The 14,186-nt window shown below is 32.4% G+C and overlaps 1 protein-coding gene across 1 annotated transcript; it reads right to left on the reverse strand.

Annotated features, from left to right (window-relative positions):
* Positions 1–200: 200 nt before the first annotated feature.
* LOC143598081 (uncharacterized) lies at positions 201–5,196 on the reverse strand. Its single transcript, XM_077076397.1, has 18 exons — positions 5,080–5,196; positions 4,810–4,986; positions 3,919–4,081; positions 3,709–3,845; positions 3,517–3,620; positions 3,343–3,438; positions 3,148–3,241; positions 2,956–3,076; positions 2,691–2,884; positions 2,514–2,605; positions 1,671–1,726; positions 1,491–1,580; positions 1,276–1,375; positions 1,052–1,156; positions 890–962; positions 644–807; positions 495–537; positions 201–402 (listed from the first exon to the last, which is right to left on the reverse strand). The coding sequence occupies exons 1-18, from the start codon at positions 5,084–5,086 to the stop codon at positions 344–346; spliced, it is 1,875 nt and encodes a 624-aa protein (XP_076932512.1). The 5' UTR covers positions 5,087–5,196; the 3' UTR covers positions 201–343.
* Positions 5,197–14,186: the final 8,990 nt, after the last annotated feature.

The raw sequence follows: 14,186 nt of genomic DNA on the forward strand, positions 1-14,186 counted from the left end.
TGTAATTGAACTTTCAATACCTGCTACTTTCATGTATGTTTTTCATATTAAGTGTTTGTGAATTCAAGTTGTTTTCAAGGTATTTTAACTTCTTAGTTGTCTTCCACGGGCGAAAACCTAAATTTTAGAATTCACTCTAGTCCCCAAAAATGGTTAAACCGAACCTTAAATTTATCTTTGTAAAATATCTAGTGAATTTGAAAATCTGTGAGACTAAAGATTCTCTTTAACCAAAACAAGAATATATCTTACATCAAAATCTGTAATGAAGGTCTGTAATAACACAACATCCATCTTCAAAGTAACACACCAAATGTGTCAACTCTACAAATATATTTCTTGACTACCTCCCTTCAACAGCTGCTTTAATATGAGGATACCGATCAGCCCACCTCGAGTATCCTACACAGCCAAACAAACATATAACTAACTTCAAATTGTTCACTTAAAAATGTTTATTACACTCACAACTCAGTAATAATGATTTCGCATACCTGAGATGACTATTTGATGAAGATCCGCCTCAGACTCCGTATGCTGAAAAATTAAATTAGAAAACCATTCATAACTAATTCTTACCATAATATTGTTCATATATAACAACAATAATATTCATGATATAAGAAATATTTAAACAACTAACTTTACCAAACGTGGCCAAACTTCGCTTCATGAGGCGACATAAACCGATTAAATTATCATTATTAAAATGTGGATTGCTTTGAAGACCGGTTTCCGATGTGGAATCTAATATCAAACTGCATATGCTTGAAGCCATCATGGTACAAGACCAGTCAACTGCATCATCTGATCAACCACATATTAATCAACATCAAATCACAAAATAAAAAGAAATAAAAGACACTATATATATAATAATAACTAATACCTGCCCATGATGACATTGCACCCAATAGTCTGATAAAACAAGAATCATCCAAGGGTACCCGAATTTGCTCTTTCTGATAGGATAAAAGGAAAACATAATAATCAACTAAAATAGCATTTAAAACGATAACTTGATATATTGCCATGCTGGAAATTAACATACCTTTAAAAGAAGATTCAAAATTGTATCACAAGCCAAGAAAATCGGACCGTTATCCTCCATTGTACCGGTATCTTCCGAAAGCAGCTTAATTAGGCATTCTACAACCTTCAAGTTCAATCAATATTTAATTTTGGATGAATCAGTAACAATCATATGCTATATTTCATCATGTGACTTAAGAAACATCTTATATTTACAATAATGCATTTAAAATAATAACTTACTGCTTTATATGCACCAGAAGAGACAATAAGCTGACATCCATTAACCTCCATTGTTATTTGGCATACCAATGGCAGCAAGAAGCAAATTGAAGAAAAGGGGCTGAAATTGCCAAATCACATTTATGAAATTTAAATTTAAATTACTTCAAAATTGAATAAATAAGATAACTAATTAAATAAATGAGAAATAGAAATAGAAATAGAAATAGACAAACCTCTGTTCATCTTCACCTTGAACCGAAACCATGTACCCTAAAAGCTCCATAACTTTGTCATTGCATGCAGACGCAGTCTCGGCAAGGTAACTGCAAAATATTTTTTTTATTAAAAGAAACTATATAAAATAGTGATATAACTATACAATAAAATATATACAATATTGACATGAGGATTACCTTCCAACTATCCTTACTGAAGCCAGAAAATCATTCCCTTTATATTGTCCATGATCCTGCAAAAAAGTAACAATATATCAATCAATCAATCAATCATACCCAGTAAAATCCCACCGACAGCAGAGCTATAGGTAGGGTCTGGGGAGGGTGGGATGTAGGCACACCGTACCTCTATCCAAAGGAATAAAGAGGTGGCTTCCAGAGAGACCCTCGGCTCTAAGAACATGTGTATGAAGCAAAAAAAAGGAAATCAAAGTTTAACAGTTATATAAAAAACTACTACTAATTATAATAATATTAATAATAAGGTCACAGTTTAACCGCAATATAAAAGCTAATAATAATAATAATAATAAAATATGTAAGGGAAATACCATTATGGTATGTGACCTAAATAAGTTAAGTCTAAGCCCTAAGGTATTCAATTCTCTCTAAAAATCCTTAACTTTAATTCTACTTCTCCACGAATTCCTATCCTCAACCATGTCCTCGGAGAGGTTTAGGTCTATCAAATCATGCCTAATCCTCTCATCCCAAGTCAATTTCGGTCGTCCTCTACCCCTCCTCCCCTCTATAGTAATGTTTTCTACGGATCTAACAGGATTCGTCGTCTGTCTTCTCTTTACATGTCCAAACCATCTCAATCTCCACTCTCTTATCTTGTCTGCTATGTTCGCCACCCCTAATCTCTCGCGAAGCACAACGTTTCTTATTCTGTCTAGCCTTGTGTGCCCACACATCCAACGTAGCATTCTCATTTCTACTACCTCCAAAAAAGTAACAATGATTCATATATAAATGCTACACAACCTTGAATATGTGAAATAATATTAACATTTATACCTTGGCATCTCGAAGATACTCTAGGACCACACCGATTGTCTCGTTAAGCCCATTGATGATCTTCATGAACATTTTCTCACTAATGATATTACCTATAAATAATAAAAGAAATCACATTTTTAATATTAATTAATATAATTCTACAAAATTTAGGCTAGTTGAAGTAAAAATGCATACCTTCATCTTCAGCAATACTTGCTATCAATTTAACTATCTTTTCCACCAATGAAAATGCAATGGCAAGATTTCTTTGCTTTAAGATAACAGTTTCAGCATCTAGTGCTTCTTTAGACTCGTATCTTAAATACGCCAAATCATTAAGAAGAACCGCAATTTCCACCCTAGACGTTTCTAGAACAAGCAATGTACACCTGGCAAAACAATAAAACCGGGTAAAGAAGAGCACTTGCTGACCTGAAAAGAAATAACACGGCCCACATACCTGTCAGCTGGAATAGAATCTTGAATACCTGATAAGTTTGCTTGCTCAACAAGCCACCGTTCACCAGCAATACGCATAACAGACTCAGCCAACATAAGAGCTTCCAGCCTTTGATTTGGTGCTGAATATAAATTTCATAGATTAATAATATTGTAAGAGATTAATTAAGCATACAATAACCTTAAAACTTACCAACACGGTTTTGCAAAACGGCAACAACACCTACACGCACATAACTTGTCCAACTTTTATTGCTCAGTGTACCAAGAGTTTCATGCACAGGTGCCTAACAAAGTACCTTTTTAGGTTACATCTTCTGCAAGTGATGATATGAAATAATGAAACCAATATAATAATTTTAATAACTTTAGTATAAAATATGCATACCGCATACAGTGAATTTAGGATCATTGATAGAAGATGAAGTGTCTCAAATTTTAAAGCATTGTGTGACAAGGCAAACTGTTTTGCTAATACTGTAACCTGCAACAACAAGACATGAATATTTCAATAATTTAAAAAACAACGATATTACTTAAATAAAATAACTTATAAGCTTACCACTGATGAAAGATCTGAACAATACTCTTTTATAATTGTGTCGAGAGAAAGTTGACTTATGGTCAACTGAACGAGTTTAATCGCTAGTTCCATGGTATGGGAACCTAAACAAGTTTCAAAAATATTATATTCAAACCTTGAAGTTAAAATTGAAAACTTTGGCAATAATTTAAATGAAAAATAGTTAAATACCATCTGGTATATTTGGCATCTGAGAGGCTAAAACGGTCATTCCACCAGACTTGTAAAAGATTTGAACCCCGTTACTGTGGGCTGTTGACACCAAGTATAAGAACTCAAAGCATTCTTCAACTAGTGGCAGTCCTAATCTGTAGATTCAGAAATATATATAATTTTATAAAAAAGAATATTGTTTAGTCATATATAATTATAAATGCTTACTGTTTAGAAAGAACTTCCGGTATGAGTGGAATCTTGTTGGCCATATCATCTGAAGAAGCAATACTAGAAACCCGACAGAATGCAGCCAAAATAGATACCGATAACTGTAAGTATGCATCCTGGTTATTATGACTATTCTCAGTTGTGCTTCCTTTACCCATCCCTACCAAAAACACACAAAAAACTATAAATGAATATCAAATGAATAAAACAAAATAAAAATCAACGAGTCAATACACCTTTTCCTAAGAAACAGAAATAATTTCAAACTAAAACATAGAATCCTTCAAATTGTTTACATGATTCTCACTTACATCCGGCAATTTAACAAACTAAAATGAATATGTGAGAACTAACAAATAAACTCCAAAACATTCAAAACTGAATTATATAGTCATGTGTCCAAATTAGCAGTCTAAACAGGCCGAGCCGCTCGTGAGTGAGTCGATATCGGTTCGTTAAAATATTGAATCGAGCAGAGTTTAAACAAGCTCGGGCTTAAAAATAAGCTTGTTTAATCAATCAGCCCGAGCCCAAACGAGCCTATTATTTATTTAACTGTTATTTGATATATTAAAAATTATATTTTTAGGATTATTATTATCATATATAAATTATGAAAAATAAAGATGAAAAGTATTTATTGTATTATATATAAAAATATAGATAAAATATATAAAAAGACAGGCGTAATTCTATAAATATTAGTAAACAATTAATAAATAATATACAAGTCGAGACTAAGCCGATCTTGAGCACTCCAAATGACCCTAAAAATAGCATCTAAAGAGCAAATTCAGATAATTATGACAAACCATCAAAGTGCAGCAACTAATTCACTAAACTAGGGCTCTTAATTTCAAAAGTTGGGGCTTTTAGTCTATCGATTACCGGTTCGGAGCAGGCGGTCAAGGAAGGTGTTGCCGAGGGCATCGTAAACCCTAAGAATGGATTGGAAATCATCGTTTTTGCAGAACTTGGTGGCGAGAAGAAGACCCGCGAGGCGTTGTTCGTCTCGGTCGCCTTTCAGTAGCTTCAAACACTCTTCAATTGACGGACCTTGCTGTTCTTGTTGTTGATCCTGATAAAACAAACAATTGTATAATAATACTACGTGTGTGTAATGTAATGTAATGTAATGAGTGGATTTGAATGTTGTACTGACCATGGGTGTGAATGCGATCAGAGATTATGAGGAGCAGAGGGTTTATGGTGTGGCAGAGAGGACAAGAGAAAAGAAAAGATACTTGTAGCAGCGTCTTTGGTATGTACCCGTGCGTGCGTGCGTGACAGTTCGGTTTGCGTCGGTTTTGGCTTAAATTGAAGCTTGTGTTTAGGTTTGAGTTCGGGTTTGGTTTCAATTTCGGTTTCGGGTAGCAGCACCAAGCCCGAGCTCGTCTCGTTTCGTTTCGAGCTCTATTTTCAAAATTAGACCTCGATTCGTGAATAAATTTTCAAACTTAAGCTCAGCTTGCTTACTATTGATTAATTATTTTTATACATTTTTTACAATTTTAGTTTAATGTATAATATAAAAAAATAGTAAATATTCATAGCAGTTATATATACCAATTAATAATTGTTATATAAATATATATATATATATATATATATTAAAATTATATATATATTTGGCATGCTTGTATAGGCTTGCGAACTGGATTAAACGAGTTTCCTTTTAGGCTCAAGCTCGGGTTCGGGCTCAATTAAGTTCGATTCAATCGAGTTTTTCACAATCCGGTCTCAAGTAACTCACGTGCGGCTTGGCTCATTGGCACCCCTAGTTTTCGGTTTTGTTATTTGAGTGTGGAAATTTTTGGTAGAAAAATAAAAATTTGGTTTTGGCTAAAACAAATCAAGAACTAAAGCTTTTAAGTTATCAATTTTCGAAAATCGTCTAATTTGGTTTTGTTTTTTCCAGTTTTAAATCTTTCTAAAAAAATACCTAAAAACTACTATAAAAAAAATAAAAAAACCTAAAACTAACTTTTCTTCATTTCTTGATTATAATCAAGTCATCAACATCATCTTTGAACTATGTAAATATCGTATTAAACATGTATAATTAACGTATTTACATAATGAGGGCGAGTGGCTTTTGTGAAATGGATGGGACAATACCACAAGTTTTATAAATACGACAAAGAGATTCAATACGTTTCAAAAGCTTTCTGAAAAATCTTTGCCAAAAGTTGCCCAGTGTTGTTTGAACAAATTTCCCGAAATAGTTGATGAAGATTTTAATACAAATTCTTTGGGCTCCATGTTGAATGAAAACGCTATTTTCTCCATTTCAAATTCTTCAAAATTCACCAACATAACGAAACCAAAATAGCAAAATTGATGTGACCAAATTCATGTCTCAACTAAAAGTAATGATGTTATTAATCCAATCCTGGATGTGGTTTTTTAAAGACTTTTTTGGCCAATTGTTGCAAGATTTATTCCTCCAAACAACTAACTATATGAGGAGCAAAATAGTAAAATTGACATACATGATCACAACTGTTTTGTTGGTAACCTATCTCACGGGTAAAATACATCAACAAGGTAACGTAATGCACACTAATGAAAGAAATCACTTACCAAAATCATGTTAAATAGAAAACTTTTGATTTTATAGACGTTAGGTAACGGCGCAGCTTGTTACCCGCTTACCTGCCACTTCATTGTAAATCGTTTGGATGTTTCTATGTCAAAACGAATTTGATTATATGTTACGTTTAGTATAAAGATGGTTTATAAAGTAAAAAAAAAAAAAAGAAATTACAAATGAGATCAATGTTATTCAAAATGATATATTAGTTGACCGTTGGTTTAATATAAACGTTATGTTTTGAATTTTCAAATAAATGTTTACAATTAAAATTGATAAACAGAGTAACGACTATATTTGTAGATTTTTTTAGCGTTGCTTTGATTTTATTTTGAAAGTCTCTCTCAACACAAGATGACACTTTTACAAGCCATTTGTTAAAAATAGCTGTAACTTTTATAAAAAGAAGTTGTCATATAACATTAACTTTATTTTAGTAGTGATTTGAGTGTTTCCGTTAAGTAGATGTCCGTTGGTGAAATACCAAGTTTCTGGTCATGATTTGACTGCTTTCATAAAAAAAACACACGATAACTTGTCAATGTTGTTTCTCTTTAAAGTGGACTTTACACAAATTAAGCTTTACGTAATTCAATTTTGTGTGTGATATGCCCAAAATTCATGAATTTAGTTGGTCAAATGTCAAAAAAAAAAAACATTCTTAACAAATACTGATAAAAAAAAAAACTGAACAAACTAAGGTTATAAAGATTAAGAAATTGTTGCAGCCAATCTTGTAAGATATGCTAACTATTACATTTTGAAACATATTCAAATTCACTACAAAATCCAAATAAGTTTATATGTATATCACCCATATGAAATGTACCATAATAATTGTAATACGTATTCTACAGCGGTCGGCATATGAACATATTAAGTTAATGAAAACAAGCAAATATGGCAGCGCGCAATGATTCACGTATTAAATTTGTTGATATCTGAAGCGAGTACACAATGATTACAGTAACACATTTTTTGTAATAGACCCAAATCTTTAAATTATATTGCATAGTAAAAACTAATAATAGTAACATTAACAAGCTCATGTTATTAAGACAAAAGAATTTGTTACAACCAGTCTTATAAGATATGCATCATAACTTAATACAATTTTGAAACGTATTCAAATTTACTAAAAAAACAAAAGAATTTGTTACAACCAGTCTTATAAGACGTTCTTTTGATCGACGTTTTCTCCATTTCAAGGTTTTCATAGTTCATGATCATCAACAAGCAATGGTGGAAATGAAAACAAAATTAACAATATTAATCCGTCCAACTTCATGTTTGGAGAAGGAAAAAAACAAACAAAGATTGGTATTTTCAGTTCCCAAATCAACCAAAACGTGTTCTGCGATTGCCATTTCTTTAAAGACTTTTTTGACCAAAATGTTGCGAGATTTCTTCTTCCAAATAAATGTATCAGGAGCAAAATTGTAAAACTCGGAATAGAGTAATCGACATACATGATCCCACCTTGTTGGTAGCGTATCTCAATCGTAAAACGAAGAAACAAAGGTAACGCAATACACACTAATGATGAAACTAAGAGAAGAAGATGTGTGTAAATGAGAGTAATCACTTGCGAAAGTTAAATAGAGAACTTTTGATTTTATAGCCGTTAGGTAACGGCTATATTTGTAGAATATTTAAATTTAATTACAAATGATATATTAGTTGCCTGTTGGTTTAATATGAACGTTATGTTTTCAATTTCAAATCGACCAATGTTTTAAATTAAAATTAACATGTAGGTGGCGACGGCTACATTTATTTTAATTTTTTTAGTAGTTGTTTAATTTTATTTAAAAGTTTCTCTCAACACAAAACAACACTTTTACACGCTCTTTGTTGTAACTTTTGTTGAAAAGAATTTTTTTAATAACCATAACTTTACTTAGCAGTGATTTGAATGTTATGTAAAAGAAAGCATTCGTCGATGAAATTCCATTTTTCTGTAGTAATTTGATTGTTTTTGTAGGAAACAAAAATGCAATTATCGATTTTCAGTTAATATATTTAGTATATATATTTATAATAGTTATTATTATTTACGTTTATGATAAAAGTAACTAAATTATATATTATGATATATACAAAAACTAATATTAATTAAAACATATATAAAAGAATTATTAATATATGGTTTAAATCAAATACAAATGAAATTAATGTGCTAATTGTGAGAATCAAGTAGAGTAATTATGTAACTACATCATAAAGTAATTACATATACTCAACTTGATTCCCACAATTAAAACGTTAATTTCATTTGTACATTAACTTTTCCTATTAATTTATTTAAATAACTGCTAAATAATAAACGAGCCTAGTCCTAGCCAAGCTTGGAAAGTTACTCACAAGATGAGCTTTAGCTCGAGCTTTCGTAAGTTAAACAAGCCAAGCTCAAGCCTAGACGATATCGGACTCGGCTCCACTCGTTTACACTCCTATTTGATCTAATATTTTCATTTTTGGTCCATACTTCTTACATCACTGATCGTGGGTCCTACTTAAATGTACGAAGACAAACAATAGGACCCACAAAATTTTTATTTCAGGTGATCATGTAAGTTGATGTGTTCTTAATGCCATCATATATATTAGCAGTAGCACAGGAAAATGGTCAACATGGTCAAATTTACACATCAAAAGTTTAAAACTTTTTTTATTGAATGTAATAAACTCCTAGTTTTCAATGTCATCAAGGTCAAATTCACACATCAAGTTTTGTTATAGTTCACCAACTTGGTATCTGAGCTAAGTGACTTTTGTTTCCATATATGAGATTGTTACTTTTATCAATTAAAGACGCTTTATGGTTAATATATTGTGTTCTTGAATTGATTTTGTACTATTTTGACAGAAGTACATCGTACTACTTAAAGATCACAAACCTAATGCCAAACAAATTAGCTTCTAAAAAGATACCGTTCATAGTATATAAACGTAAAGTCTACCACAATAATTTTACATGGTACAGTATCTTGTTTTCACCTTATTTTAGGAGCTAAGGCCATCCATATATTATAAAACAACTAATCATATCTAGGAAAAGTTAAAATTATGAGTTAAACTGTTTCTTGGTGGCCATTGCATTGAAACAGTAAAGGTGTCATATATTCTTCGATGTTTCCGAAGCGGAGTTAGCAATAGCACTTTCCGCAAAAATATGGGAACCGGTCCTCTCTTCCACGCCTCTTTTTTCTCTTCAACAAATAGTTGGATCCACTGGTAAGACCTAGTTTTCTTCCGGTTAAACTTTTGATCCATGTTAGCACTACTATTTGTAATGCGAAGGACGGAGACGCAGGTGTAGTAATCTTGGATTTGCCATTTTTTTAAAGACTTTTTTGGCCAAATCTTGCAAGCTTTCTTCTTCCAAATAACCGTGTCAGGGGCAAAACGGTTAAACTCATAATAGAGATAAACAACAAACATGATCACCACTGCTTTGTTGGTAATCTTAAACGTAAAATGAAGAAATGTAATACAAGCTAATGATGAAACTAAGACAAGAAGATGTGTGTAAATGAGAGTAAACACTTACCAAAGTCACCTTAAATAGAGAACTTTTGATTTTATAGCCGTTAGGTAACGGCTATATTTGTATATTTTTTCAACTTAATTAAATGTGAGATCAATGATATACAAAATGATATATTTGTTGACCGTTGGTTTAACATGAACGTTATATTTTCAATTCAAATTTCATTCCATTTGCCTTCGACACATTTGGATCCCTAGCTCCCGAGGCGGTTCGCTTTTTGGAGCGGGTGCAGAAGGTGGTCCACAGTGACTCTAGAGCCCGAGGAACCAATGATTGATATTTAATAGAATAGGCTTTGCGATCTAAAATGGGATAGCGGCGCAGCTTTTTGCTCGCTTACCCATTATCCAGATGTAGCTTGGGTTGTGTTAAATGTTAATAAATATTTAGAGTTGAAAAAAAAAATCAAACACGTCAAATAATAATAATAATAATTAAAATTGATTAGTAGGTGGTAACGGCTATATTTATTATAATTTTTTAGTAGTTGTGTGATTTTATTTAAAAGTTTCTATCAACTTTTCACCAAGGCAAAAGGGTCATTTATGTCTTCTTCTTTTTTTTGTTTATCGGGTGATATTCTATGGTCAAATAAACATGGCGGGTTTGGCTCCTAAATTCAACAACCATCTCTGTGTTTTATATTGGTTTGATTTTGGGCTTTAAAAAACTGAAAACACAACATTTCTCCCCTTTTCATTTCGGTAAATCGACCAATTGCAAGTCATATACCCAACAAACCAAGGCCTCAAACTACCCAATCCAATCTACACTATAGGTTGTGCGGATTTGTGTTATCTTTCAGTATAGGTTGTGTTCAGTTAGTTTATTTGTATGATATGTTTTATATTAATTTTATAGCATGCAATAGGTTATATATTTTGTATTCATTGTTGCATGTTCATGTTTGAATATGTTTAGTTATTTGACTTTAGCTTCAGTACTTTGTTACCTGAGCATTCTGATTTGTCGTTGGGGCGTCAACGACATGGCACTTATTGTGGCAGTGTGTAATAAAAGTTCACGGCGTCTCTAGATTGTGATTGTGACTTTGGTCCCTAGAGGCGTATAAATCGATCTTAGCTCCGAGTCCGGAATCCTGACTTATGATTTCTGGGGGATGGAACAATGCGTGTACGTCAAACATACCATCTCATAGGTGCATGGACTAGCTAGCTGTGTACCTCTATGTTTCTGGCTCTGGGTATTTCCGTGCACACGACTCACTTTGTTGATATACCGATGTCGTGTAGTTTGATATTTGTCATTTGCATCTGTTTCTGTATATGTTATATGTTTTTGACTATTATGTGTAGTAGTAGATTCGATGATGTTCTATTTCGGCATTTGTATTAGTTTTGTTTAACTCGAATTTAAAATATGATTTTTTTTGGAATTTCTATATTATAATGAAACTTTTCTTGTTATCAAATCCGTATAGTTTTTAAACGTGATTGAAAATAAAACTATTTAAAAATAAAAATTTGTTTTACTTGTCATGGTCCACAAAGATCCTATTGATTTATGTATCGTTTTTATGTCAACATTGGTTATCGGTAACCGTGTCAATGTATGTGACAATTACTTTCGGTGTCGGCTTCACTCCTGGTTAGCTGGTTTAATATCTTTTTGATTATGTTTTATTTTTTTCGTACGTGCTTACATATAATGTATATATGTAACTAAATTACTTTCGCCCTGCTTGCGGTGACTAATTACTTTCGCCCTGCTTGCGGTGTGCGCATATAATGTATATATGTGACTAAATTACTTTCGCTCTGCTTGCGGTGTGCGCATATAATGTATATATGTGTGAACCCTCGGGTGGGCAAAAGAAAATTGCATTAATTTTAACGTTATTTTACTAATCTCGTGAAAATAACTTTAAAAGTGGCGGAAGGTTAATCAGGTATCATGTGGTGGCGTTGATAGCCGAAAGACAAGGGCACATGCACCAATCAGCCGGTGTCCCTGATGATTGAGTGCTATGTGCCTTATGTCCAAGGCTTGATGCAAAACTACTATCGAGCCGGGGGTCTCACCAGAAGCAGCTTCTCTATCCCTATGGGATAGAGGTAAGGCTGTCTACATCTTACCCTTCTCATACCCTATCATAGCATTGCTATTGGTGGGATATACTGAGTACGATGATAATGATGATGATGATGTTCATGTTTACATATACTGTTGTTCTTTTCGTTACTTAGCAGTTTTTGGCTAAGTCATATTTTCTTTGTTGTGTTTTTCTTATTTGTTGATAGGTGATCCGGTAAATCAGAGGAATTAGTGATGAGAGAGAGTAATAAAGTTCAAGATTTTATGAATCATGTTATGTGATATAATGATAAATATATATGTTTTCATTATATATTTTATTTAATATTAATTAGTTTATATTCGTTTTTAGTTCAGATTTTTATACTACAAACATTATTGTGTTTTGTATGTTCCGGAGGTTGATTGTGGTCGAAAAGGGCGAAAAACGAGTCAAAATAGCCAAAACGAGAAGCCAGAACGCATCAGGAAATAACCGGAAGGAGAACCGGATCGGCAAGCCAGATCGCCCCCCATATTGATAGCGTCGCGCCGTGCGACCAGGAGGGCATACATGGTCGCGGGGTGCGGCCACCCATGTTTCCATAAAATTTTCACGTTTTTGTCGGGTTTTGGGCCCTGTTTCACTATATAAACACCCTTGACCTTAACATGAACAATACCCATCAGCCACCAAACGAATTTAGAGATTCTTGGAGCATATTTTGGAGTTATTTGGCGGTTTTGAAGGCAAGGAATCATCCGGTGAAGCGCTACTTGATCAAGAACGAAGACTACGGGTTTTATCGCCATTAATATTTCGTTTCTACTGTTATTCACCATGATTTCTTTTATCATTGTTTTGTTTAGTTTTAAGATGCTAGGCTAAACATTATAGATTGCCTAGGCTTATGATGAACCATCGTTGATGTTTTGATTTTAGTTGGATTGTTTCTTTTCGTTATGGTTTTATGATTCAATAAACTATTTGATTTTATTTGATTGATACGTATGTGCACTTGGTTTTGGTTGTTCTAGTTTTATTATTCCACATTATCCTTGGTGATTATTTCATATGATAGGATTTTGTTAGGTCATTTACTGTATGTTCTTGACTAGTTTATGATTGAATTCGAATAAGATCATAGTAATAATATTATTAGTCAAACGAATAAAAGTGTGTTTCTAACCTAGAAAGCTGTAAGGTGATATGTTATTGTTATATCTATTTTTATTAAGATTGCTAGATTTAGTTATTCATAGTGAGTCCGTCTAGGTTTGATTAATTTACCTTATCTAGTGAGTCAATTGAGTTTGTCAAATTACCTTTGATTTCCGCACTGTAAGGTAGGATTTCACTATAAATGTAGTCTTTTATAAATTAATTTGATAACCGTAAGGGAGTTTAATTTATAAAACTGGTGTGCCTTAAAACTTATTAGAAACCCATATGTGTCTTCTTGAAAAGGGTCAGGGGTCTTGTTTGGGTTTTCTTTTATTTTACGATCCTAGTTCCATAACTATTATTTTCCAACAATTTGATAACTGAAACTTTTGAAATTCTAGCTTAGATGGTTTTTCATTATCATCTGAATCAGTCAAACTTGCTTGTCTTGTGTTTCATTAATTGTCTTCTGTTAATTAGTTTATTTTATTAGTTTAATATAATATAGTTTAAAACCCCCATTTTAATAATAAATAAATAGTCGTGTCAGTTAGTTGAGTCTAATTAGTTAATTTACGTAATTTAAAGAGTGTGTGGGTTCGATATCCGGACTTACTAAATTGTACTAGAGTCGACGGTACACTTGCCAATTAGTAGTTTTAGTTAAGTTTAAGAGTTTAGAATTTATTATTTAGTGTCTAGATTAACGTGTTTTTATTTGACTACCTTTTCCACATCATTATGATATCTGTAAAGGTCACACACCAACCTGTTCCGAGTTGGGATATTACATATTTGATTGTAAAAAAAAACACAAAAAAATACTATAATTTTCTCTAAAACTAAATTTTCATCATTTTTTTATAATCATCATCAACATCATCTTTGAACACAAAGATTTTAGCAACTGTGACTTCTGT

This window comes from Bidens hawaiensis, unplaced genomic scaffold (assembly GCF_021521415.1).
Source record: "Bidens hawaiensis isolate Kalapana, Puna unplaced genomic scaffold, B.hawaiensis_p1.1 tig00049627_1, whole genome shotgun sequence".
NCBI lineage: Eukaryota > Viridiplantae > Streptophyta > Magnoliopsida > Asterales > Asteraceae > Bidens > Bidens hawaiensis.